At 43.3% G+C, this 24,783-nt stretch overlaps 1 protein-coding gene across 1 annotated transcript in view; it reads left to right on the forward strand.

Annotated features, from left to right (window-relative positions):
- SLC35D2 (solute carrier family 35 member D2) overlaps positions 1–24,783 on the forward strand; it is a 66,790-nt gene that overhangs the window by 24,849 nt on the left and 17,158 nt on the right. Inside the window, exons 6-10 of the mRNA XM_017871459.1 lie at positions 2,672–2,739; positions 13,575–13,646; positions 15,109–15,177; positions 21,126–21,228; positions 22,493–22,585. Of these exons, the coding sequence (XP_017726948.1) occupies positions 2,672–2,739; positions 13,575–13,646; positions 15,109–15,177; positions 21,126–21,228; positions 22,493–22,585 (405 nt within the window). The remainder of the gene's footprint in view (positions 1–2,671; positions 2,740–13,574; positions 13,647–15,108; positions 15,178–21,125; positions 21,229–22,492; positions 22,586–24,783) is intronic.

A 24,783-nucleotide genomic window follows, 5' to 3' on the forward strand; every position in this document is an offset into this window, starting at 1 on the left:
AAAAAAAAAAAAAAAAAAAAATCAGGGACATCCAGAAAAGAGAAAAATAAAAGGTTGAAGTATATGAAAGCTGTCAACCTAATCATCATTAGAAAAACCAGAATATTACTGGGCTTACTTACTCTTATTTTATCTTATAGTATAATTTTAAAACATTTTAAAATGGTAAAATCTATACATAGAGAAAAAGGCATCCTATTTGAATGTGTAATTGAATGAATAATTACCCTTGTAAACCATTACTTAGGTCATGAAATGGGATCACAAAGTCTTCCTTACCCACTATCCTAACTTTTCTAACAATAATTTTCTTGCTTTCTTTGTAATTTTTCTAAATCTGGATGCATCCCTAAATTCTTTTTTTTTTTTTTTTTTGACGGAGTTTTGCTCTTGTTGCCCAGGTTGGAGTGCAATCTCAGCTCGCTGCAATCTCCACCTCCCAGGTTCAAGCGATTCTCCTGCCTCAGCCTCCTGAGTAGCTGGGATTACAGGCATGCACCACCACGCCTGACTAATTTTGTATTTTTAGTAGAGACGGGGTTTCTCCATGTTGGTCAGGCTGGTCACGAACTCCCGACTTCAGGTGATCTGCCCACCTTAGCCTCCCAAAGTGCTGGGATTACAGGCTTGAGTCACCGCACCCAGCCACATCCCTAAATTCTGTAGTCTCGTTTTACCTGCTTTTGAACTTGTGATAAAGGGAATCTAACTCTATGTTCTTTTGTATCTGGCTTCTTTCACTTAATATTATGATAGTGAAATTCATCCGTGTTGTGTGTGGCTGTATTCTTTTATTTTCATCGTATGAGTATATCACAATTTACTTATCTGTTCTATTATTTATGGTAATTTGGATATTTCCAGTTTGGGGCTAGAAAATAAAAGTACCACCCTGAACATACTTAAAAGTTGGACCCTGGCATACATGTGTTAGCTGGGGCTGCCATAACAAAATACCCCTGGCCAGGTGGCTTCAACAACAGAAATGGATCTCCTCACAGTTCTGGAGGCTGGAAGTCCAAGACCTACGTGCTGGCAGGGTTGACTTCCGGTGAGGCTTTGCTTCCTGGCTTACAGACGGCCACCTTCTCACTGTGTCCTCAGTGGCCTTTCCTCTGTGTGTGCACTCCTGGTATCTCTTCCACTTCTTTTTTTTTCTGTTTTTATTTTCATTTTTATTATTATTTTGAGACAGGGTCTCGCTCTGTCACCCAGGCTGGAGTGCGGTGGTACATCCACAGCTCACTGCAACCTCAAACGCGTGGGCCCAAGTGATCCTCCTGCCTTAGCCTCCCAAGTAGCTGGGACTACAAGCATTTGTTACCATGCCTTGCTAATTAAAATTTTTTTTTTTTGTAGAGACAGGGTCTCACTATGTTGCCAGGGCTGGTCTTGAACTCCTGGGCTTAAGCTGTCTTCCTCTGTTGGCCTCCCAAAGTGTTACAATTACAGGTGTGAGCCACCGTGCCTGGCCTCTTCTCTTCATATAGGGACACCAGTCTTGTTGGGCTAGGGCTCTACCACTATGCCCTCATGTAACCTGGCTTCCCTTGTTAAGACCTCATCTCCAAGTACAGTCACATTGGGGATTAAGGCTTCAACACGTGAATGTGGGGAAAAACAAGATTCAGTTCATAAGGTGCCTATGAGTGAGGAATGTGTCTATCGGGGGTGGACCTGCTGGCCCTGGGGCGTGCATATCTTCAGCTTCCATCTGGAATGTTGAACAGTTCTTCTTGGTGGCTGTACGAGCTCACCTTCTGACAAGTGTGCATGGAAGTCCCTGTCGCTTCCTATTCTTGGTATGTGAGTCATGTGATGTTTTGCTAATCTGGGTGGGGCGCGGTGGCTCACACCTGTCATCCCAGCACTTCGGGAGGCTGAGGCAGGCAGATCACCTGAGACCAGGAGTTCAAGGCCAGCCTGGCCACCATGGCAAAACCCCATCTCTACTACAAATACAAAAAATTAGCCGGGCATGGTGGCAGGTGCCTGTAACCCCAGCTTGGGATTACAGGAGACTCAGGAGACTGAGGCAGGAGAATTGCTTGAACCTGGGAGGCAGAGGTTGCAGTGAGCCAAGATCACACCATTGCACTTCAGCCTGGACAATAAGAGCAAAACTCTGTCTCAAAAATAAATAAATACATAAATAAATAAATTTTACTCATCTGGTGGGTGTGTTGTGACATCTTATGGGCTTTAATTTGCATTTCCCTGATGACTAGTGAGGAGGAGCCCCTTTTTCTTTTCTTTTTCTTTTCTTTTTTGAGATGAAGTCTTGCTCTGTTGCCCAAGCTGGAGTGCAGTGGCGCGATTTTGGCTCACTGCAACCTCTGCCTCCCGGGTTCAAGCAATTCTCCTGCTTTAGCCTCCTGAGTAGCTGAGACTACAGACATGTGCCACCACTCCCAGCTAATTTTTGTAATTTTAGTAGAGATGGGGTTTCGCTGTGTTGGTCAGGCTGGTCTCAAACTCCTGACCTTGTGATCCACCTGCCTTGGCCTCCCAAAGTGCTGGGATTACAGGCGTGAGCCACCGTGCCGCACCAAAATCATTTTTTTAATGTCTGAATATCCTCTCTGGCGAAGTATCTGTCACCATTTCTATATGTGAAGGAAAATGCTTATTGGAGTTCTAACCACATATTCATTCTTTTTTTTTATTGAAGCTGTTTCCTCTGCCTCTCCTCTACGTTGGAAACCACATAAGCGGATTATCAAGCACAAGTAAATTAAGGTAGAGTGCAGGCTAATGGCTGGTGGAAGGTTCCTCACCTCTGTGCTGCCAATGTTACAAAGACTAAGTTTGATTTTGCCATTGATAGTGCTTCTACTATATATAGAAGACAATCACATTTAGTAATTTAAGAAAGTAAGGTGGAGTTTTGAGTTTAATTGGCCAATGATTTTAGGAATGTTAAAAAGCTTATTTTTTTTTTATTATATTCAAGCCTGAACATACAATATGAGAGCTGTAGACTTTAAGGTAGAGAAGGTCTGATTTATCCAGGTACGATTGTTGGTATGAATATGATTTTGTGTGACTTTTGGTTTCGTCTCCGTTTTATAAGAGCAGGAACATCTCCTCAGGTTGGTGTAGACTAGGTTTGGTGAAGGGAAGAATAAATGACAGACATTTTCAAGTGTGTGCTGTATACATTTGAAATTTGCATCTGCATTTATTTCCGGGTCTTTTTTTTTTTTTTTTTTGAGATGGAGTCTCACTCTGTCGCCCAGGTTGGAGTGCAGTGGTGTTATCTTGACTCACTACAGCCTCCACCTTCCGAGTTCAAGTGGTTCTCTAGCCTCAGCCTCCCAAGTAGCTGGGATTACAGGCATGCACCAACACGCCTGGCTAAGTTTTGTGCTTTTAGTAGAGATGGGGTTTCACCATGTTGGCCAGGCTGGTCTTGAACTCCTGACCTCACGTGATCCATCTGCCTCAGCCTCCCAAAGTGCTGGGATTACAGGTGTGAGCCACTGCACCTGGCCTATTTCAGGGTCTTTTGATTATGGGGCACATAATACCTTATCCTTCTTGGAATGCTGTTAAATGGATCAATTTCACTGTTAATGTTTTTAAGGGTTTGATATCTTATCTTTTTTTGAGATGGAGTCTTGCTCAGTCACCCAGGCTGGAGTGTAGTGGTGCGATCTTGGCTCACTGCAACCTCCACCTCTTGGGTTCAAGCGATTCTCCTGCCTCAGCCTCCCAAGTAGCTGGGATTCCACACCTGCCACCATGCCCAGCTAATTTTTGTATTTTTAGTAAAGACAGGGTTTCACCGTGTAGGCCAGGCTAGTCTTGAACTCCTGACCTGAAGTAATCCGCCCGTCTCGGCCTCCCAAAGTGCTTGGATTACAGGCCAAAGTGCTTGGATTACAGGCATGAGCCACCACGCCCGGCATAAACTTTTTCAGTAAGGACAGATTTTCACCATTTCATATAGGAAAAGCAGGATAAAAGCTTCCTTCCTTTATTAGTGTTCAGACTAATAAATTAGTGTCCTGACACCTTCAATGGTGACCAGGGAGGGTTGATTTTTGTTTGTTTGTTGTTTTTTCTTATCATGGATTCATGCATTTTCATTTACTTGATACAAGTCCTTTATCAAATATGTGGTTTGCAAATATTTTTTTCCTAGTTTGTGGCTTATCTTTTTATTTTCTTAACACTGTCTTTCACAGAGCAGAAGTTTTTAATTCTAATGAAGTTCACAATCATTTTTTTTCTTTCATGGATTATACTTCTGGTATTGAATTTGAAACCCATCATCAAACCAAGATCATCCAAATTTTCTGTGCTATCTTCCAGAATTTTTGTAGTTTACATTTTACATTTAGGTCTCTACAAATTTGCCTACTCTAGACATCTCACACAAGTAGAATCGTATAATATTTTTGCCTTTTTTGACTGGCTTATTCACTTACATCATATTTTCAGGGTTTATCCATGTTATATTAGGTGTCAGATTTTAATTCCTTTTTCAAGATGATTAATATTCCATTGCAGGTGTATATATAATATGTATATATTATATATGCGTGTGTATATATGCATATATATGCATATATGCATATATGCGTGTGTATATATGCATATATGTGTGTATATATGTGTGTATATATATGCGTATATATGTGTGTATATATGTGTGTGTATATATATAACATTTTGTTTATCCATTTATAAAAATATTATTTATTTATTTATTTTTTTGAGACAGGGTCTCGCTTTATTACCCAGGCTGGATTGCAGTGGTGCGATCACAGCTCACTGCAGCCTCACCCTGCTGGGCTCAAGCGATTCTCCTGTCTCGGTCTCCTGAGTTGCTGGGGCTACAGGTGTGCACTACCACACCTGGCTTATTTTTATATTTTTTGTAGAGACTAGGTCTTACCATGTTGCCCAGGCTGATCTTGAACTCCTGAACTCAAGCAATCTGCCTGCTTCGGCCTCCCAAAGTGTTGGGATTACAGGAATGAGCCACTGTGCCCAGCCTGTAAAAGTTTTTAATTTTGATGAATTCCAGTTTTTCTATTTTTTCCTTTTGTTGCTTGTGCTTTTGATGTTTTATCTAAGGCTTTGCCTAACTGAAGGGTTATAAAGATTTACTTCTATACTTTCTTCTAAGAATTTTATAGTTTTAGATCCTATATCCAGGTCTTTAATACATCTCAGGGAATTAAAAAATTTTTTCTTTTAAGTGATGAGGTCTTTCTATGTTGCTGTGTTACCTAGACTCAAATGCAGTAGCTATTCACTGGTGCAGTCATGGCTCACTGTGGCCTCCAATGATTCCCCACCTCAGCCTCTCGAGTACCTGGGACTGCAGGCACATGTGACAGTACCCAGCTCTTGCGCTAATTTTTTGTATATGGTGTGAGATAGAAGTTCAAATTCATTTTTTTGCACGTGGATGTTCAGTTGTCGCAGCAGCATTTGTTGAAAAGACTGTTCTTTTTCCATTGTATTGTCTTGGCACCCTGGTTGAAAATCAATTGATCATAATTTTAAGAATGTATTTCTTGACTCTTAATTCTATTCTCTTGATTGTATATCTATCTTTATTATTATTTTTTTGAGACAGAGTCTTGCTCTGTCACCCAGGGTGGAGTGTGGTGGCACAGTCACTACTTACTGTAGCCTTGACCTCCCAGGCTCAAGCGATCCTCCCACCTCAGCTTCCCAAGTAGCTGGGACCACAGGTGTGCACCACAACACCTGGCTAATAATTATTTTAATTTTTTGTAGAGATAGCATTTCACCATGTTGCCCAGGCTGGTCTTGAACTTCTGGGCCCAAGGGATCCGCCTGCCTCAGCCTCCTAAATTGCTGGGATGATTGGAGTGAACCACCATGCCTATCTATCTATCATCTATCTATCTATCTATCTATCTATCTATCTATCTATCTATCTTTAAACCAGTACTAGCTAGTCTTGATTATTGTAACTTTGTATTAAATTTTGAAATTGGAAAGTGTAAGTACACCAACTTTGTTGTTCTTTTTCAAGATAGTTTTGATGTTTTAATTCTCTTGCATTTCCTTATTAATTTTAAAATCAGCTTGTCAATTTCTGCAAGAAAAAAAAAAAGAATAAATAAAGCCAGCTAAGATTTGATAGGGATTATGTTGAATCTGTGACNTTGGCCAATGATTTTAGGAATGTTAAAAAGCTTATTTTTTTTTTATTATATTCAAGCCTGAACATACAATATGAGAGCTGTAGACTTTAAGGTAGAGAAGGTCTGATTTATCCAGGTACGATTGTTGGTATGAATATGATTTTGTGTGACTTTTGGTTTCGTCTCCGTTTTATAAGAGCAGGAACATCTCCTCAGGTTGGTGTAGACTAGGTTTGGTGAAGGGAAGAATAAATGACAGACATTTTCAAGTGTGTGCTGTATACATTTGAAATTTGCATCTGCATTTATTTCCGGGTCTTTTTTTTTTTTTTTTTTTGAGATGGAGTCTCACTCTGTCGCCCAGGTTGGAGTGCAGTGGTGTTATCTTGACTCACTACAGCCTCCACCTTCCGAGTTCAAGTGGTTCTCTAGCCTCAGCCTCCCAAGTAGCTGGGATTACAGGCATGCACCAACACGCCTGGCTAAGTTTTGTGCTTTTAGTAGAGATGGGGTTTCACCATGTTGGCCAGGCTGGTCTTGAACTCCTGACCTCACGTGATCCATCTGCCTCAGCCTCCCAAAGTGCTGGGATTACAGGTGTGAGCCACTGCACCTGGCCTATTTCAGGGTCTTTTGATTATGGGGCACATAATACCTTATCCTTCTTGGAATGCTGTTAAATGGATCAATTTCACTGTTAATGTTTTAAGGGTTTGATATCTTATCTTTTTTTGAGATGGAGTCTTGCTCAGTCACCCAGGCTGGAGTGTAGTGGTGCGATCTTGGCTCACTGCAACCTCCACCTCTTGGGTTCAAGCGATTCTCCTGCCTCAGCCTCCCAAGTAGCTGGGATTCCACACCTGCCACCATGCCCAGCTAATTTTGTATTTTAGTAAAGACAGGGTTTCACCGTGTAGGCCAGGCTAGTCTTGAACTCCTGACCTGAAGTAATCCGCCCGTCTCGGCCTCCCAAAGTGCTTGGATTACAGGCCAAAGTGCTTGGATTACAGGCATGAGCCACCACGCCCGGCATAAACTTTTCAGTAAGGACAGATTTTCACCATTTCATATAGGAAAAGCAGGATAAAAGCTTCCTTCCTTTATTAGTGTTCAGACTAATAAATTAGTGTCCTGACACCTTCAATGGTGACCAGGGAGGGTTGATTTTGTTTGTTTGTTGTTTTTTCTTATCATGGATTCATGCATTTTCATTTACTTGATACAAGTCCTTTATCAAATATGTGGTTTGCAAATATTTTTTTCCTAGTTTGTGGCTTATCTTTTATTTTCTTAACACTGTCTTTCACAGAGCAGAAGTTTTAATTCTAATGAAGTTCACAATCATTTTTTTTCTTTCATGGATTATACTTCTGGTATTGAATTTGAAACCCATCATCAAACCAAGATCATCCAAATTTTCTGTGCTATCTTCCAGAATTTTGTAGTTTACATTTTACATTTAGGTCTCTACAAATTTGCCTACTCTAGACATCTCACACAAGTAGAATCGTATAATATTTTGCCTTTTTTGACTGGCTTATTCACTTACATCATATTTTCAGGGTTTATCCATGTTATATTAGGTGTCAGATTTTAATTCCTTTTCAAGATGATTAATATTCCATTGCAGGTGTATATATAATATGTATATATTATATATGCGTGTGTATATATGCATATATATGCATATATGCATATATGCGTGTGTATATATGCATATATGTGTGTATATATGTGTGTATATATATGCGTATATATGTGTGTATATATGTGTGTGTATATATATAACATTTTGTTTATCCATTTATAAAATATTATTTATTTATTTATTTTTTTGAGACAGGGTCTCGCTTTATTACCCAGGCTGGATTGCAGTGGTGCGATCACAGCTCACTGCAGCCTCACCCTGCTGGGCTCAAGCGATTCTCCTGTCTCGGTCTCCTGAGTTGCTGGGGCTACAGGTGTGCACTACCACACCTGGCTTATTTTATATTTTTTGTAGAGACTAGGTCTTACCATGTTGCCCAGGCTGATCTTGAACTCCTGAACTCAAGCAATCTGCCTGCTTCGGCCTCCCAAAGTGTTGGGATTACAGGAATGAGCCACTGTGCCCAGCCTGTAAAAGTTTTAATTTTGATGAATTCCAGTTTTCTATTTTTTCCTTTTGTTGCTTGTGCTTTTGATGTTTTATCTAAGGCTTTGCCTAACTGAAGGGTTATAAAGATTTACTTCTATACTTTCTTCTAAGAATTTTATAGTTTTAGATCCTATATCCAGGTCTTTAATACATCTCAGGGAATTAAAAAATTTTTTCTTTTAAGTGATGAGGTCTTTCTATGTTGCTGTGTTACCTAGACTCAAATGCAGTAGCTATTCACTGGTGCAGTCATGGCTCACTGTGGCCTCCAATGATTCCCCACCTCAGCCTCTCGAGTACCTGGGACTGCAGGCACATGTGACAGTACCCAGCTCTTGCGCTAATTTTTTGTATATGGTGTGAGATAGAAGTTCAAATTCATTTTTTTGCACGTGGATGTTCAGTTGTCGCAGCAGCATTTGTTGAAAAGACTGTTCTTTTCCATTGTATTGTCTTGGCACCCTGGTTGAAAATCAATTGATCATAATTTTAAGAATGTATTTCTTGACTCTTAATTCTATTCTCTTGATTGTATATCTATCTTTATTATTATTTTTTTGAGACAGAGTCTTGCTCTGTCACCCAGGGTGGAGTGTGGTGGCACAGTCACTACTTACTGTAGCCTTGACCTCCCAGGCTCAAGCGATCCTCCCACCTCAGCTTCCCAAGTAGCTGGGACCACAGGTGTGCACCACAACACCTGGCTAATAATTATTTTAATTTTTTGTAGAGATAGCATTTCACCATGTTGCCCAGGCTGGTCTTGAACTTCTGGGCCCAAGGGATCCGCCTGCCTCAGCCTCCTAAATTGCTGGGATGATTGGAGTGAACCACCATGCCTATCTATCTATCATCTATCTATCTATCTATCTATCTATCTATCTATCTATCTATCTTTAAACCAGTACTAGCTAGTCTTGATTATTGTAACTTTGTATTAAATTTTGAAATTGGAAAGTGTAAGTACACCAACTTTGTTGTTCTTTTCAAGATAGTTTTGATGTTTTAATTCTCTTGCATTTCCTTATTAATTTTAAAATCAGCTTGTCAATTTCTGCAAGAAAAAAAAAAAGAATAAATAAAGCCAGCTAAGATTTGATAGGGATTATGTTGAATCTGTGACTTAGTTTGTTAGTGTTGCTGTACAGGACTACCTGAGGCTGGGTAATTTATGAAGAAAAGAGGTTCCTGTGCTTCACAGTTCTGCAGGCTGCGCAAGAAGCATGGCGCCAGCATCTGCATCTGGTGAGGGCCTCAGGCTACTTCCACTCCTGGCAGAAGGGGAAGGGGAGCCAGTGTGTGCAGAGATCCCGTGGCAAGATCGGGGGTGCTATCAGGCTCCTTTAACAATCAACCTTCATGGGAACTAACAGAGTGAGAACTCACCCCCTGGCCCCAGTTGATGAATCTATCCGTGAGGAATCAGCCCCCACAGCTGAAACATTACCCACTAGGCTCCACCTCCAACATGGGGATCCAATTTTAACATGAGGCTTAAAGGGTCAAATATCCAAACTGTAGCAATCCGTGTGTCTATTTGAAGAGTCTTTTTAATAACATAAGGTTTTAACAACATAAGGTCTTTTGATCCATGAACATGGAGTGTCTTTCCATTTATTTAGGTCTTCATTGCTTTCTTTTTTTAATTTAAAAATTTTCTTAGAAGGCCACGTACAGTGGCTCACTTTGGGAGGCTGAGGCAGGTGGATCACCTGGGGTCAGGAGTTTGAGACGAGCCTGGCCAACATGTGAAACCCCGTCTCTACTAAAAATACAAAAATTAGCTGGGTGTGGTGGTGGACACCTGTAATCCCAGCTACCTGGGAGGGTGAGGCAGGAGAATGGCTTGAACCCAGGAGCGGAAGTTGCAGTGAGCCAAGATCACACCATTGCACTCCAGCCTGGGCGACAAGAGCGAAACTCTGTCTCAAAAAAAATTTTTTTTTTTCTTAGAGACAGTATCTCACTCTCTTGCCCAGGTTGGAGTACAAGTGGCGTGATCATAGCTCACTGCAGTAGCCTCGACCTCCTATGCTCAAGCCATCCTCCTGTCTCAGCTTCCCGAGTGACTGAGACTACAGGCATTCACTACTGTGCCCGGTTAATTTAAAAAACATACTTTTTTTTGGCTTGGCGTGGTGGCTTACATCTGTAGTCCCAGCACTTTGGGAGGCCAAAGCAGGTGGATCACTTGAGGTCTGGAGTTCGAGACCCATCCTGATCAACATGGTGAAACCCCACCTATACTAAAAATACAAAAATTAGCCGGGTGTGGTAGTGCACGCCTATAATTCCAGCTACTTAGGTGGCTGAGGCACAAGAATCGCTTGAGCCCAGGAGGCGGAGGTTGCAGTGAGCCAAGATCATGCCACTGCATTCCAGCCTGGCAACAGAGCAAGACCCTGCCCAGGCTGGTCTCAACCTCCTGGCCTCAAGCAATTCTTCCACTTCAGCCTCCCAAAGTGCTAGGATTATAGGCATTAACCACCGCACCTGTTGGCTTCTTTAATTTTTTTTTTTAAACAATGTTTTGTAGTTTTCTGCACACAAGTCTTACACTTCTTTTGTTAAAATTGTGTCTAAGAATTTTATTCTTTTTGATGCTATTTTAGATGAAATTGCTTTGCTAACTTAATTTTTTTTTTCTTTTGAGATGGAGTCTTATTCTGTTGCCCAGGCTGAAGTACAGTGGTGCAATCTTGGCTTACTGTAACCTCTGCTTCCTAGGTTCAAGCAATTCTCCTACCTTAGCCTCCCGAGTAACTGGGATTACAGTCACGCACCACTACGTCCAGCTAATTTTTTGTATTTTTAGTATACGTGGGGTTTCACCATGTTGACCAGGCTGGTCTTGAACTCCTGACCTCAAGTCATCCACCCACGTCGGTCTCCCAAAGTGTTGGGATTACAGGTGTGAGCCACTGTGCCCGGCCTAGTTTCATTTTTGGATTGCTCATTGCTAGTGAGCAATATTCAGATTTGACTTTTGTATATTCATTTTGTTTCCTGCACATTTGCTTGATTCACTTATTGTGGTTCTAATAATTTTTAAGTGGATCTCTTAGGATTTTCTGTATAGAAGATGTTCTGTACAACAAATAGAGATTTGCTTTAGTTCTTCCTTTCCAAATGAGATGTTTGTTTTTTTCTAATTGCATTGTCTAGAACCTCAGGTACAGTGTTGAATAGATACAATGGTGAGAGTGAATATCCTGGTCTTGTTCCTGATCATTGGGGGAAAACATTCACCTTTTAACCATTATGTATACCTTATTTGCTTTTAAAAGGCATAATCTAGAATACTTTCCGAATGTAATTGAAAATATAAAACGTTTTGTTGTTGTTGTTGCAGCTTTGAAACATGTAGGTCCAGCCAGTCTCATAAGACATATTTAGGTGTGAATATAAAGTTCCTGAACATTCTTTCTGCAGCTGTTCTCTGGATGCATCATGGTTGAGAATGTGAAGCCTGTGCTGGGGTCTGGTTGGCTGAGCTGCCACTCTCCTCCTGTGCTGCTGTTTTGGCTCTGACTTTCTTTCCCTAGCTCATCGGCCGCTCAGGGTCGCATCTAGGAGCAGGTGGAGATGGGCTGGCATTTAGCAGCCCTGGCAGTCTGTTGACTATGCATTCAGCTGCATCCTGGAATCTCTGGGTGTTAGGAGTAGGTAAAAGGTTCTTAAGTATATATTTTAAGGAAATATAGCCTTATTACATAAAATTTGGGGAAGAAAATCACCCATAATTCTACCTTTTAACAGACAATTTTAAATACTAATTTTTAGCCCAGCGTGTTGGCTCACGCCTATAATCCCAGCACTTTGGGAGGCTGAGGCGGGTGGATCACCTGAGATCAGGAGTTCGGGACCAGCCTGGCCAACATAGTGAAACCTCGTTTCTACTAAAAATGCAAAAATTTGCCGGGTGTGATGGTGTCATCCCAGCTACCCGAGAGGCTGAGGCAGGATAATCGCTTGAACCCGGGAGGTGGGGATTGCAGTGAGCTGAGATTGCACCACTGCACTCCAGCCTGGGTGACAGAGTGAGACTCTGTCTCAAAATAAATAAATAAATAAATAATCATTTGCAGCCCTTTTCTGTATACAAAATGTATCTTGTTACATTGTAGACCCTATATAGCTTTGTATCCATTTGTTTTATTTAATATTAATTTTCCAATAGTATTTGTATTACAGTTATAATATCATGTTCCCTCAACTGAATGTATCATAATTTATTTAACCATTGTGGTGTCTGACATTTAGGTTGTTTCTGATGTTTTTGCCACAGACACTGCAGTGAACACATTTATGCATGTGGTTTTTTTCCTGTCTTTCGATTATTACCTTAGAATAAGTTTCCCAAGAAGAAGTAATTAGGTCCAAGGTCAGAAACTATTTTTATTATTTTGAGACAGAGGTTGTAGTGGTGCAATCTTGGCTCACTACAACCTCTGCCTCCCGGGTTCAAGCAATTCTCCTGTTTCAGCCTCCAGAGTACCTGGGACTGCAGGTGCACACCACCATGCCTGGCTAATTTTTGTATTTTTAGTAGAGATAGGGTTGCACCATGTTGGCCAGGGTGGTCTCAAACTCCTGACCTCAAGTGATCCGCCCGCCTCAGCCTCCCAAAGTGCTGGGATTTCAGGCGAGAGCCACCGTGCCCAGCTGGTCAGGACCGTTTAATGACGATGCATAGGCCTGACTTGATTTGTCAAAGGATGTATCGGTTCACATCATGAAGTAGTTTCAGCATAACCTTTAGAATGGTTGGACAGAATGGTGTCTTAAATTGCCAAGTGAAGGCCGGGTGCGGTGGCTAATGCCTCTAATCCCAGCACTTTGGGAGGCTGAGGCGGGTGGATTACCTTAGGTCAGGAGTTAGAGACCAGCCTGGCCAATATGGTGGAACCCTGTCTCTTCTGAAAATACAAAAATTAGCCGGGCGTCATGGCGTGCGCCTGTAATCCCAGCTACTTAGGAGGCTGAGGCAGGAGAACTGCTTGAACCTGGGAGGTGGAGGTTGCAGTGAGCCGAGACTGCACCACTGCACTATAGCCTGGGCAACACAGTGAGACTCTGTCTCCAAAAATAAATTAAAAAAAAATAAGTAAATAAATTGCTAAGTGAAAGTGGCATGAAATCTTTTAATCTCCATTTATTGTTATTATTTAATGTGATTTGTTAATGGTAAATGTGAAAATTAATTTGGAAAATTAGTAAGCTTAATTAAAAATGTAAAACATGTAAAAGAAAAAACCAGCCAACCAACTCGTGGTGTCTGACATGCTTCACTCTTTTCCTGGCAGCCTGCCGATGTTCACCGTGCTCAGGAAATTCACCATTCCACTTACCTTACTTCTGGAGACCATCATACTCGGGTGATTTTGTTTTTCCTCCATTCTTCCAGTGTGTCTCCCACCCACTGCATTTCTTTTACCCAGCAAATTCTAGTAGCCATTGCTAGTTGGGCAATAATTTAAGGACAAATAGTTTATTCATTTAAAAGTAGTTGGGTGCTTCTGTGATTCCCTAAGAACTTAATGAGGGATTTTTTAAAAGTTGTAATTTTACCATAGACAAATAATGCATGTTTGTGGTAGAAAATCATAAGAAAAGGCCAGGCGGCCGGGCGCGGTGGCTCAAGCCTGTAATCCTAGCACTTTGAGAGGCCCGGACGGGCCGGATCACGAGGTCGGAGATGAGACCATCCTGCTAACACGGTGAACCCTCTCTACTAAAAATACAAAACTACCGGGTGACGTGGCGGCGCCCTGTAGTCCCAGCCTACCCGGGAGGCTGGGAGGAGATGCGTGAACCGGGAGGCGGGCTTGCAGTGAGCTGAGATCCGGCCACAGCACTCAGCCTGGGTGCAGAGCCGAGACTCCTCTCAAAAAAAAAAAAAAAGAAAAGAAAGGCCAGGCGTGGGGCTCATGCCTGTATCCTAGCACTTTGGAGGCCGAGGTGGGCGGATCACGAGGTCAGGAGATCCGGACCATCCTGGCTAACACGGTGAACCCGTCTCTACTAAAATACAAAAAACTAGGCCGGGCGAGGTGGCGGCGCCTGAGTCCCAGCTACTCGGAGCTGAGGCGGAGAATGCGTGAACCGGAGGCGGAGCTGCAGTGAGCTGAGATACGGCCCTGTACTCCAGCCTGGGGACAGAGCGAGACTCGTCTCAAAAAAAACCAAAGAAGAAATCATAAGAAAGAAGGAAACAGAAACTCCAAAACAGATGTGAACCTGTTTCCTGAGCCAGATGGAATATATACCAATTTCTGAATACAGAAGAGAAACTGTCCATGTATACATACAGGATAGGTGCGCAGGGTATGAGGGATGTCAATTCTGATGCAGTGATTATAATATCAGAAGAAATTAATTTTTATATTGTTGGTATAAAATTTCTCATAAGGATATTTAGTTTGATATCCAAAAAGTTGATTCTTGATTTTGCCGGGAGGATTATTTAGAAATGTGAATTTTGGTTGGTGGTTCAGTGTTTTAAACCCTTGTATTGAATATTATCTTAATCTTCAAATACTCACTATCAGTCCGTACACACTAGATCCACCAGCAGGAGCGCTTCTGTATTTTGTCCCAGTATCTCTCTAGTGAGAACAGAGAAATCAGTTTGTAATTAGATTAAGAAAACTGCTTAAGAAATAATGTAAATTTAGTCTGACTTAGAAACACTTTTAGTGCTTTCTCTACATTAAGCATCGTCTGCTAGATTTTAGCTGTAAAACTGTTGATGTCTATTTTCAATTTGTTTAAAAAATAGAATCATATTTCAATGTTTTCCTGTCTGCTCCCTTTCCTTTATTTATGTATTTATTACAGGAAGCAGTATTCGCTCAACATCATCGTCAGTGTCTTTGCCATCATTCTCGGGGCTTTCATAGCAGCTGGGTAAGACTTTGGACTGTTCCTGCTCAATAACTTCTTTGTGTCTTTCACAATAGGCCCAGCCCCATCCTCTGCTTTTCATTTTCCATCTGGCTGCCATTGAATTGAGCAGCCAGGAGACAAATCTGTGGAAGTTAGTGGAATCCCTGTGTGTTCCTGTGAAAGTCAAAGTGGGTCCCACCTTGGCCAGAAAATTTCTGAGAATATGTGAAGAGAGCATTGCAAGATATTAATACAGCTCTTCTTCACAAAAAGCAGTGAACTGTTTACATTTCTTACTGAATGTTTGTCTTCAATATCACACACCTTTACTTGAGAAGTTCTTAGGCATTTGATTAACAATAACAGACTTACAAAGCCTTTGTGTGCTGATTTATTTTATTATTCCATGATACCTTAGCAGTTGCTATTTCCGATGGTAGAATGCTAAATGTATTTGTATGTTTGGGATATGAGCTAACACTGGTGCACGACTACTACTTTAATAATTATTTTGCAAAAGGAATAACAAGGACTGTAAGTCTTCATGGGCAGGCAGGTGCTCAGATTTCTCTGTTATAGCATGCATGGTGGATAGTGCATGTTAATAGTTACATGCCCTGGGTGTGGTGGCTCACCCCTATAATCCCAGCACTGTCGGAGGCCTGGGTGGGAAGATCGCTTGAGCCCATGAGTTTGAGATCAGCTTGGGCAACATAGTGAGACCCTATCTCCACCAAAAAAAAAAAAAAGAGAGAGAGAAAATTAGCCTGGCATGGTGGTGTGTGCCTGGAGTCTCAGCTACTCAGGAGGCTGGGGAAAGAGGATCTCTTGGGCCCAGGAGTTTGAGGTTACAGTGAGCAATGATTGCACCACTGCACTCCAGCCTGGGCAACAGAGTAAGATCCTGTCTCTAAGAAAAACAAATCATGCTTATTATTATTATAAATGTATTTAGTCCATTGTGCAGACTAAGGTTTATTACTTAATGTTTCATCTGTACCTTTCTCTCCCCTAGTCCTGGCCATGGGCTGAGCTTCACTCCTTGAAAGCTGGCTCTGTGGTTTCAGTGCTCCAGTTCACACCGTGGGTATAGTGCCAGCACCCATTAGACAGCAGCGCTCAGAGCCTGGTCTATCATGACAGGCTTTTTTTGGAATGAAATTTTAGGAATAAAGTAGTTTAAAAAGGGAGGAGTTCTGTGGGAGAGGCTTTGGGCTAAAGGAGACAGCTTCCCCTCTACTCTCTGAAGGTTCATTAAAAAAGGAACTGTGGTGGCTCACGCCTGCAATCCCAACACTTTGGGAGGCTGAGGCGGGTGGATCACCTGAGGTCAGGAGTTAGAGACCAGCCTGGCCAACATGGTGAAACCCGTCTCTACTAAAAATACAAAAATTAGCCCGGTGTGGTGGCACATGCCTGTGATCCCAGCTACTCGGGAGGCTGAGGTAGGAGAATTGCTTGAACCTGGGAAGTGGAGGTTGCAGTGAGCCGAGATTGTGCCATTGCACTCCAGCCTGGGTAACAGAGTGAGACTCCCATCTCAAAAAAAAAAAAAAAAAAAAAAAGGAACTGACAAAAGAGCAGATTGAGAAGAGAAAAAGACACAGATTTACCTTCCCATGCCTGGGGTAGAGATCACGGGAGAGCGGCCACCCAGTGACCCAGTGGGGTGCAGGTGCTTCTATATCCTTCTTCACGGGAGGGCAGGGAGTGGAGACAATGCTTTTGAGAGGTCAGGAATGATAACTGGAGAGAATGAATGGACCTGGGAGACAGAAATTGTAAAGGATTGATTCTCTTTGGAATTTGCACCCGAAAGGCAGACATTATATTTTTAAAGTCTGCCCAGATGTGACTGCATTCCTCAGTCTTGTTCTCTGCAGTAGATGTCAGAGAGGGGGATGGAAAGCAAGTGTGTTCTCATGAGTGGGCAGTCTTTTAAGGTCTAAAAGGGAGTATCCAAGAAAAACCTCTTCAGCATCTGCTGCCCTTCAAGGGCTTTCCATGTAAAATAATCTGCATGCCAGGGTACCATATTTTGGGGTGAAATTCCCTGGGCTCCTCCCACAGCACTCTGAGGTCTCCCCAGCACAGCCCCTCTCTTCCAGCTTCCTTAGGGCTCATTTTGAAAACCACTGACTTACAGCCAGTTAAGGACTTTCACAAAAAATGGTTTATAAAACTGTTGGTAAGTCTTTGGTGAGGAATGGACCTTCAGTTACCATGTGTATACAGGCACGTTTCCAGAACCAGGGAGCAGAAATCCAGTCTGTGCTTCGCATATGTAAGGACAGTCTACAAATGATCTGAAAGGGTAAATTGGGGTTCCAAAAGCATCTGACTTTCAACCAAGAGCCAGCCTGGAGAATCCATGCTCAGGCTGGCCCTTCCTTTGGCACTCACAGAATGGATCCCCTCCTGGCTGCTGGCATTCACAGCACTTAGCCACAGATCAGCCGTGAGTGCTTAGCTAGAGACCAGCAGTGACCCCATCCTGCTCTCCTCTTACATTAGGGCATCCAGATGCAAGCAGTGGCAGATCAGACTGTACGATGAGCAGGTGATGCCACTGTAACAACCTCCACACGGCAGTAACTTCACTCACCAGATGCACCCCATCCCTGCCACACACGCCACCCAACACTAGGCAGTGCTAGTGAGAGGGCTCTGCTCCATGTGGTTACTCAGGCATGCAGGCTGATGGAGTCCCTGCCTCAGAGGGCACTTCCTTTGCCAAAAAAGCAGGAAAAGGGAATGTGGGGAATTGTGTACTGGTTCTTAAAGGTTTCACCCAGAAGTGACATGTGTCACCTTCTCTTACATTTTATTCAAAAAGCAAGTCACATGGCCAGAAAAAGTTAACATACAACATCTGGGCTGGGTGTGGTAGCTCATGCCTGTAATCCTGTTACAGGAAAGTTTCCTGATCCAGACCCCAAGACAGGGTTCTTGGATCTTGTGCAAGAAAGAATTCAGGGCAAGTCCACAGTGTAGAGTGAAAGCAAGTTTTTTAAGAAAGTAAAGGAATAAAAGAGTGGCCACTCCGTAGAGAGCAGCCCGAGGGCTGCTGGTTGTCCTTTTATGATTATTTCTTGATGATGCTAAACAAGGGGTGGATGATTCATGCCTCCCCTTTTAGACCATATAGGGTAACTTCCTGACATTGCCCTGGCGTTTGTAAACTGTCACAGTGATGGCGGGAGTGTAGCAGTGAGGACGACCACAGGTCGCTCTTGTGGCCATTTTCGTTTTGGTGGGTTTTGGCCGGCCTCTTAACTGGAACCTGTTTTATCAGCAAGGTCTTCATGACCTGTATTTTGTGCCGGCCTCCTATGTCATCCTGTGACTTAGAATGCCTTCACCGCCTGGCAATGCAGCCCAGTAGGTTTCAGCCTCATTTTACCCAGCTCCTGTTTAAGATGGAGTTGCTCTGGTTCACACGCCTCTGACAATCCCAGCACTTTGGGAGGCCCAGGCGACAGGATTGCCTGAGCCCAGGAGTTTGAGACCAGCCCTGGCAACATAATGAGACCCTGTCTCTACAAAAATACAAATAAAAAAATTAGCCGGGCATGGTGGCACTTGCCTGTAGTCCCAGCTACTCAGGAGACCAAGATGGGAGGATCTCTTGAACAACTGCAAGGGTTACATGAATCTGCTCTAATTGATTAAACAAGTAAATTCTTCAGAAATGTCTGTGCTGTCACCACTGGCCTAAACAAACGGTGGGTAAGCCGCTTGACAGTGGCCCAGGCTTCTGGGAGTGGGAACAGCACTGCTGGGAACTCTTGGTCCCCTGAGTAGGAGTTCTCCTGCAGCTCTCCCAGGAGGTGGGCAGTGTCTCCTCCCATCCTCTTTCCACTCACTTAGCTCTGCCGTCTAAGGGGGCAGCAGACTCTGCTCTTCTTCATGCTAAATCACATGTGGGTAGGTAAGAAATTTGGAAGACCCTTATTTTGAAGAAAATCCTTTTGTTTTGAGACGGAGTTTCGCTCTTGTTGCTCAGGCTGGAGTCACGATCTTGGCTTACCGCAACCTCTGCCTCCCCAGTTCAAGCGATTCTCCTGCCTCTGCCTCCCGAGTAGCTGGGATTACAGGCATGTGACACCATGCCCAGCTAATTTTGTATTTTTAGTAGAGACGGGGTTTCTCCATGTTGGTCAGGCTGGTCTTGAACTCCCAACGCAGGTGATCCACCCACTTTGGCCTCCTAAAGTGCTGAGATTACAGGCATGAGCTACTGCGCCCGGCTGAAAATCCTTTCTTTTTTTTTGTTTTTTTTTGAGACAGAGTCTTGCTGTGTGGCCCAGGCTGGAGTGTGGTGGCATGATCTTGGCTCACCGCAAGCTCCGCCTCCCGGGTTCACGCCATTCTCCTGCCTCAGCCTCCCAAGTAGCTGGGATTACAGGCGCCCGCCACCAAACCCGGCTAATTTTTTGTATTTTTAGTAGAGACGGGGTTTCACCGTGTAGCCAGGATGGTCTCGATCTCCTGACCTCGTGATCCGCCCGCCTCGGCCTCCCAAAGTGCTGGGATTACAGGCTTGAGCCACCGCGCCCGGACTTTTTTTTTTTAAATTGTGACTGAGAGAGAATTCTGACCTACGATGACTAAAATTAACTTCCCTTCTCACAAACATGTTTGTAGCTAATAATGTGTGGAGGCCTCAAACAAAAGTCTAACTTAATTTGCATATTCAGATTTTGGCACAGTTTTTGGTCTGTTTCACTCTCTTTGGTTAGAAATAATCTCATTTTGACGTTGAAGAAGATTTAGGGTATACCCCTCCAAACTATGCCACTGTGGGATCGGGATTATTTTGAGCCGAGGACAATTGAGAATCCACAGATCAGGAAGTTTGCTGCCTTCTCCTTTCTGCCTAAAAAACAGGGAATCAGTTTCCCATTGTGAAGGGGGCCCCTTCTCCCATCCCAGGAAGAGGAGAACAATTCCTATCACTGGATGGAGGATGGGCCCTGAGATGCATCTGCATAAACAAACCTGAAAGTAACCCTTCTCGTTCATCATTTCCACCATAGATTTCCTGGTTACTTTCTAACAGTTACACAATTTATTTGTTCCTTGAAGCCCAAATCCTCTTTCCGTTGTCACAATGTAAGTCCCCAAGCCTCACTGTTTCTTTGAGTTTCACTTATTTTCTGTGAACTTTAGGGAACATATTAATCAGATTTGTATTCTCTTTCTCCTGTTAATCTGTCTTTTATCAGTTACATTAGCAGGCCCCCAGACAGTGAACCTAAGAGGGTACAGGAAAAGGTTTTCCTCCCTGGCAGTGTGTGTTTGTGAATTATGGCATGGTCTAGCACTGTCTGCAGCCATCAAGTGCAGGTGGGTGGGCCACATCGTGGCTCAGCTGTTGCTCTTCCTCTTGTTCCTGTCTTAGCTCCCCAAATGTTTTTACGCTGGTGCTATTTATAATGGAAATGGAAGAGAAGATGTTTCAAAAGAACGGGAAGAAAGGAGCCAATAAGGGGTCACACAGAAGGATGGACAGGGTGCGGCTGGGGCACCAGAAGGAGGTGTCACTGCTGCATGCGACCCTCTTCCCCAGTCTCTGCCCAGCTGCCCCTCACTGGCTGCATCCTGGAGGTGGCCCTGTTCACTACAATAAGCAAAGTTGCAGAGTGGGTCAGGGTGAAGCACTCCCCTTAGGAAAGTCGGGGCTCACCAATTATTATGCGGATTCCTCAGCTAGCGAAAAAAGGGGTTGCAGTTGAAGGAAGATGGTTCATGTCCCTCAGGTTTTAAGCCATTCACTGCTGAGTTGAAGCCACCTGATGGGCTGGTTTGGTTTTTGTCTGGAGGCAAAGCAGAGGAATTAACCATTCACTGCCACACAGTGTGCCACAGAAAAGTGGATTTGATTAGGGAAAGGTAAAACAGGCGGGCTTGGAGGCCAAGTTAGGAGTTTTTGAATAATCCTTCTCCTTTTGTGGTCTCCCTCCCAGGTCTGACCTTGCTTTTAACTTAGAAGGCTATATTTTTGTATTCCTGAATGATATCTTCACAGCAGCAAATGGAGTTTATACCAAACAGAAAATGGACCCAAAGGTACCAGACCCTGCCTATGGCTTTTTGGCTTTGTCATCTGGGCCCTAGAATTATATGAAAAATGAAAATGAATGTATACAGTTGGCATGTCATTTAATGTATATAATATGACCTGTAGATTACTAATTTATTTTCAATTATCTTGTCTGTGTAAGTTATTATTTGCAAAATTTTGGGTGAAAATGAGATAGGATGGGAAAAGCTACTAGTTTAGAGGCACACTCAGAATGTATAAAAAGGGATTAATGTGAAAGGCAAACTAACTTTTTTACTGGCATCATCAATGACCAAGGCAAGGTCAGGGGTCACAATATTTGTTCTGAGAGCACTAGTTTGGAGTCTGGAGATGTGCGTTAGTGACACAAGTTTTGCTACTTACTGGCTGTTGTGACTTTGAACCTTAACTTCTCCAAATGTCAGTTTCCTCATCTGTGGAATGAAATGACTGCAATGGATAATTTGTAAGGTCCTGTCCAGCAATAGCTGCTGCTTCTGATGATGAGGGGCTGGGGCAGAGGAGCTTTGCTTTTGTGTGGCTGCCTGTCACGTGGAGGCCCCATCCCTCCCCCACCCCCAGCTGTTACAGGAAGCCCGGGAGGATGAGTCAGGCGTATGTTTCTTTGTTCCAGGCTCTTTGTGCTGGATGAGGGAGTTTACTCTGACCAACAGGCTTATTTCTATGAGCTATTTTTTTTTTTTTAAATCTGTACTGTACCCCCCCCCCGCATGGGCATTTTTTTTTTTTTCCTTTTTTTAACGGTAGCAGTTTTACAAAAACAGGTTTGTTGTCTTTGGAAAATCACAATATGTCATCCTTTTTTGAAAATGGTGAAGTGGTGTGGCCACTTTAATGAAAGTAAATGTATAATGCTGCTGTCCTTTAATGGAAAGAGCAGATGTTTTAAAGAGTTTTGTTTATATTCACATTTTAATGTTCTTTATTTTGTTCCAGATTTCCCATTTTGAATAACATGCTTAAAAAAAACCCCACACAATTAGAATGCTGGAGATGAATGGAACCCTAGAGGCTTTCCACTGCCATGTGTTTTCTCTGTAGTTTTGGTGTAAAACAAATGTTTATTCCAAAATCTCAGTACCCTCAACATGAAGCATTTTATGTCAGAAATTTGCTGAAAATAGTCCAGTAGAGTTGCTCAGAATGCATATTCTAACTTTGCATGAATATGCAGTTGAATAAATGGCTCCAGGAAATCTATGCCTCATATTTCTAAAATTGAGTGGTTTTTATGTTTTTGTTTTGCAGGAGCTAGGGAAATACGGAGTGCTCTTCTACAATGCCTGCTTCATGATTCTTCCAACTCTTATTATTAGTGTCTCCACTGGAGACCTGCGACAGGTGAGCTGATGGCAATCGTTACAGTCTTCCTTAGCAGGCTTTAACATTTTTAATATTTAACATTTGGTATGCACAGAAACAAACAGTGTAAAGGTAGCTAGGACTACCAGGAGGGTACATGATAACAAGATGTTTGATATCGCTAGTATATCTTTTGGCACTACCCTTGCCTTGGCATTTAGCCTTAGCCACATATCAAGGAGTGCCAAGAACTCTGGACTTGGAACTTTTTGGAAAACAACAATACAAATCTGAGTTTGAGTTCTGTATCCCCCTTCGCTAATGTGGGACCCTGGGAGAGCTACTTACCCTAGAAGGGGATTTTAATCATTTAAAAAAATAGGTTTATTTATTTGTTACTTTCTATTACGGACATTTTGAAACGTGCACAAAATAGAATAGTTCAATGAGTAGTCACGGACCCACCACCTGGCTTCAACACTTTGGCATTTTGCTGTGTTATTTTATCTGTCCTCATCCACCCCCACTTTTTTGTTCCCTGGAGTGTTTTAAAACCTGTCTCAGCCATCACGCCATTTTACCTCTAAATATCCCAGGATCCACATTGGAATTTTGGGAAGGTGTTGTTCTTTCAGCATTTGCCCTGAAACCTGATCTGCTGCTGGTGAGAGACAAATAAAACAGTGAATTTGTGGTAAGATCTGAGGCCCAGTGGAGCGGTGGAGGCCACGTCCCTTAGGAAGTGTGGCCATTAACGACAGTGACAGCTCCAGTGGCTGCCCTGAAGGGTGCAAGACGGTGCCCTAGATGCTTTTCCTGTGTGATAGGAATAGCCCATCAGGTGGCTTCAGCTCAGCAGTGAATGGCTTAAAACCTGAGGGACATGAACCATCTTCCTTCAACTGCAACCCCTTTCTTTCGCTAGCTGAGGAATCCGTGTAATAACTGGTGAGCCCCGACTTTCCTAAGGGAGTGCTTCATCCTGACCGACTCAGCGACTTTGCTTATTGTAGTGAACAGGGCCACCTCCAGGGTGCAGCCAGTGAGGGGCAGCTGGGCAGAGAGTGGGGAAGAGGGGTCGCATGAGGCAGTGACAACTCCATCTGGTGCCCCAACCGCACCAGACTTCTTCAGGAAGTCGCAGGGCCACACAGCCTCTGAGAATTGTGCTGATGTGTGAGTGAATGTGAGAAACGAGACGCAATGCGTAAAACCCTTCTCAGCGGGACCTGCACCCACAGACTCGACTCCAGACACAGCCCTGACCAGCCAGGTGGTAACCCCCTCACTGCTGGTCTGGGGCTGGGGCCGCACCATTGACCCATGCACAGGGCAGAGTTTCCATATTGAGCAATCAGCATGGGTGCGTGTTGCCCACCAGCTGAAAGTCAATCCCATTTGCAGCTCTTTAGGGTCTGAGTGACTGTGAAGGCTGCAGGCTGCCGTGGACTCCTGGGCAGTTCATTGTTCTTTCTTTAGCTGGACTTTCTCACTTGACCAATTTTCTTCCCAGAAGGATGGAACAGCAGAGGGGCTTAGCAACTTCGTCCCCGGGCACAAACAGCCATTTCCACGGGTTTATATGGAAAACCACCAAGTGGCACCAATCTGGATAAAGAGCTCTCTGTTTCGGGTTAATCAGAACGTTGTGAACCTGGGCCTCCCTGTTAATTCCGTGTTGGAAGATAAAGCAGGCACCTGCCCCTCTCTAGTAAGAATGAGCAGGGCAGGATATCTGAAAACACGGTATTTGTGTTTCAGCTACCAGCAATCAATTTGAAACTGAGTCAGTGCCAGCAACGTTACACAAAACAAAATTATGAACTCTTGGTCAGGCGTGGTGGCTCACGCCAATAATCCCAGCACTTTGGGAGGCTGAGGCAGGCAGATCTCCTGAGGTCGGGAGTTCGAGACCAGCCTGGCCAACATGATGAAACCCCATTTGTAGAGAGTATTTTAGTAGTAAAAATACAAAAATTAGCCAGGCATGGTGGCAGGCGCCTGTAATCCCAGCTACTTGGGAGGCTGAGGCAGGAGAATCACTTAAACCCAGGAGGCAGAGGTTGCAGTGAGCTGAGACTGTGCCACTGTATTCCAGCCTGGCTGACAGAGCAAGACTCCGTCTCCAAAAAAAAAAAAAAAAAAATTACAAACTCTTCATGAGTGGTTCTAGTGGCTTTTTTCCTTTCATTATTATAGAAGTGAGTTTTTTTTTTTTGTTTGTTTTTTGTTTTAAT

Source organism: Rhinopithecus bieti, unplaced genomic scaffold (genome assembly GCF_001698545.2).
Source record: "Rhinopithecus bieti isolate Rb0 unplaced genomic scaffold, ASM169854v2 scaffold_6063, whole genome shotgun sequence".
NCBI classification, from domain to species: domain Eukaryota; kingdom Metazoa; phylum Chordata; class Mammalia; order Primates; family Cercopithecidae; genus Rhinopithecus; species Rhinopithecus bieti.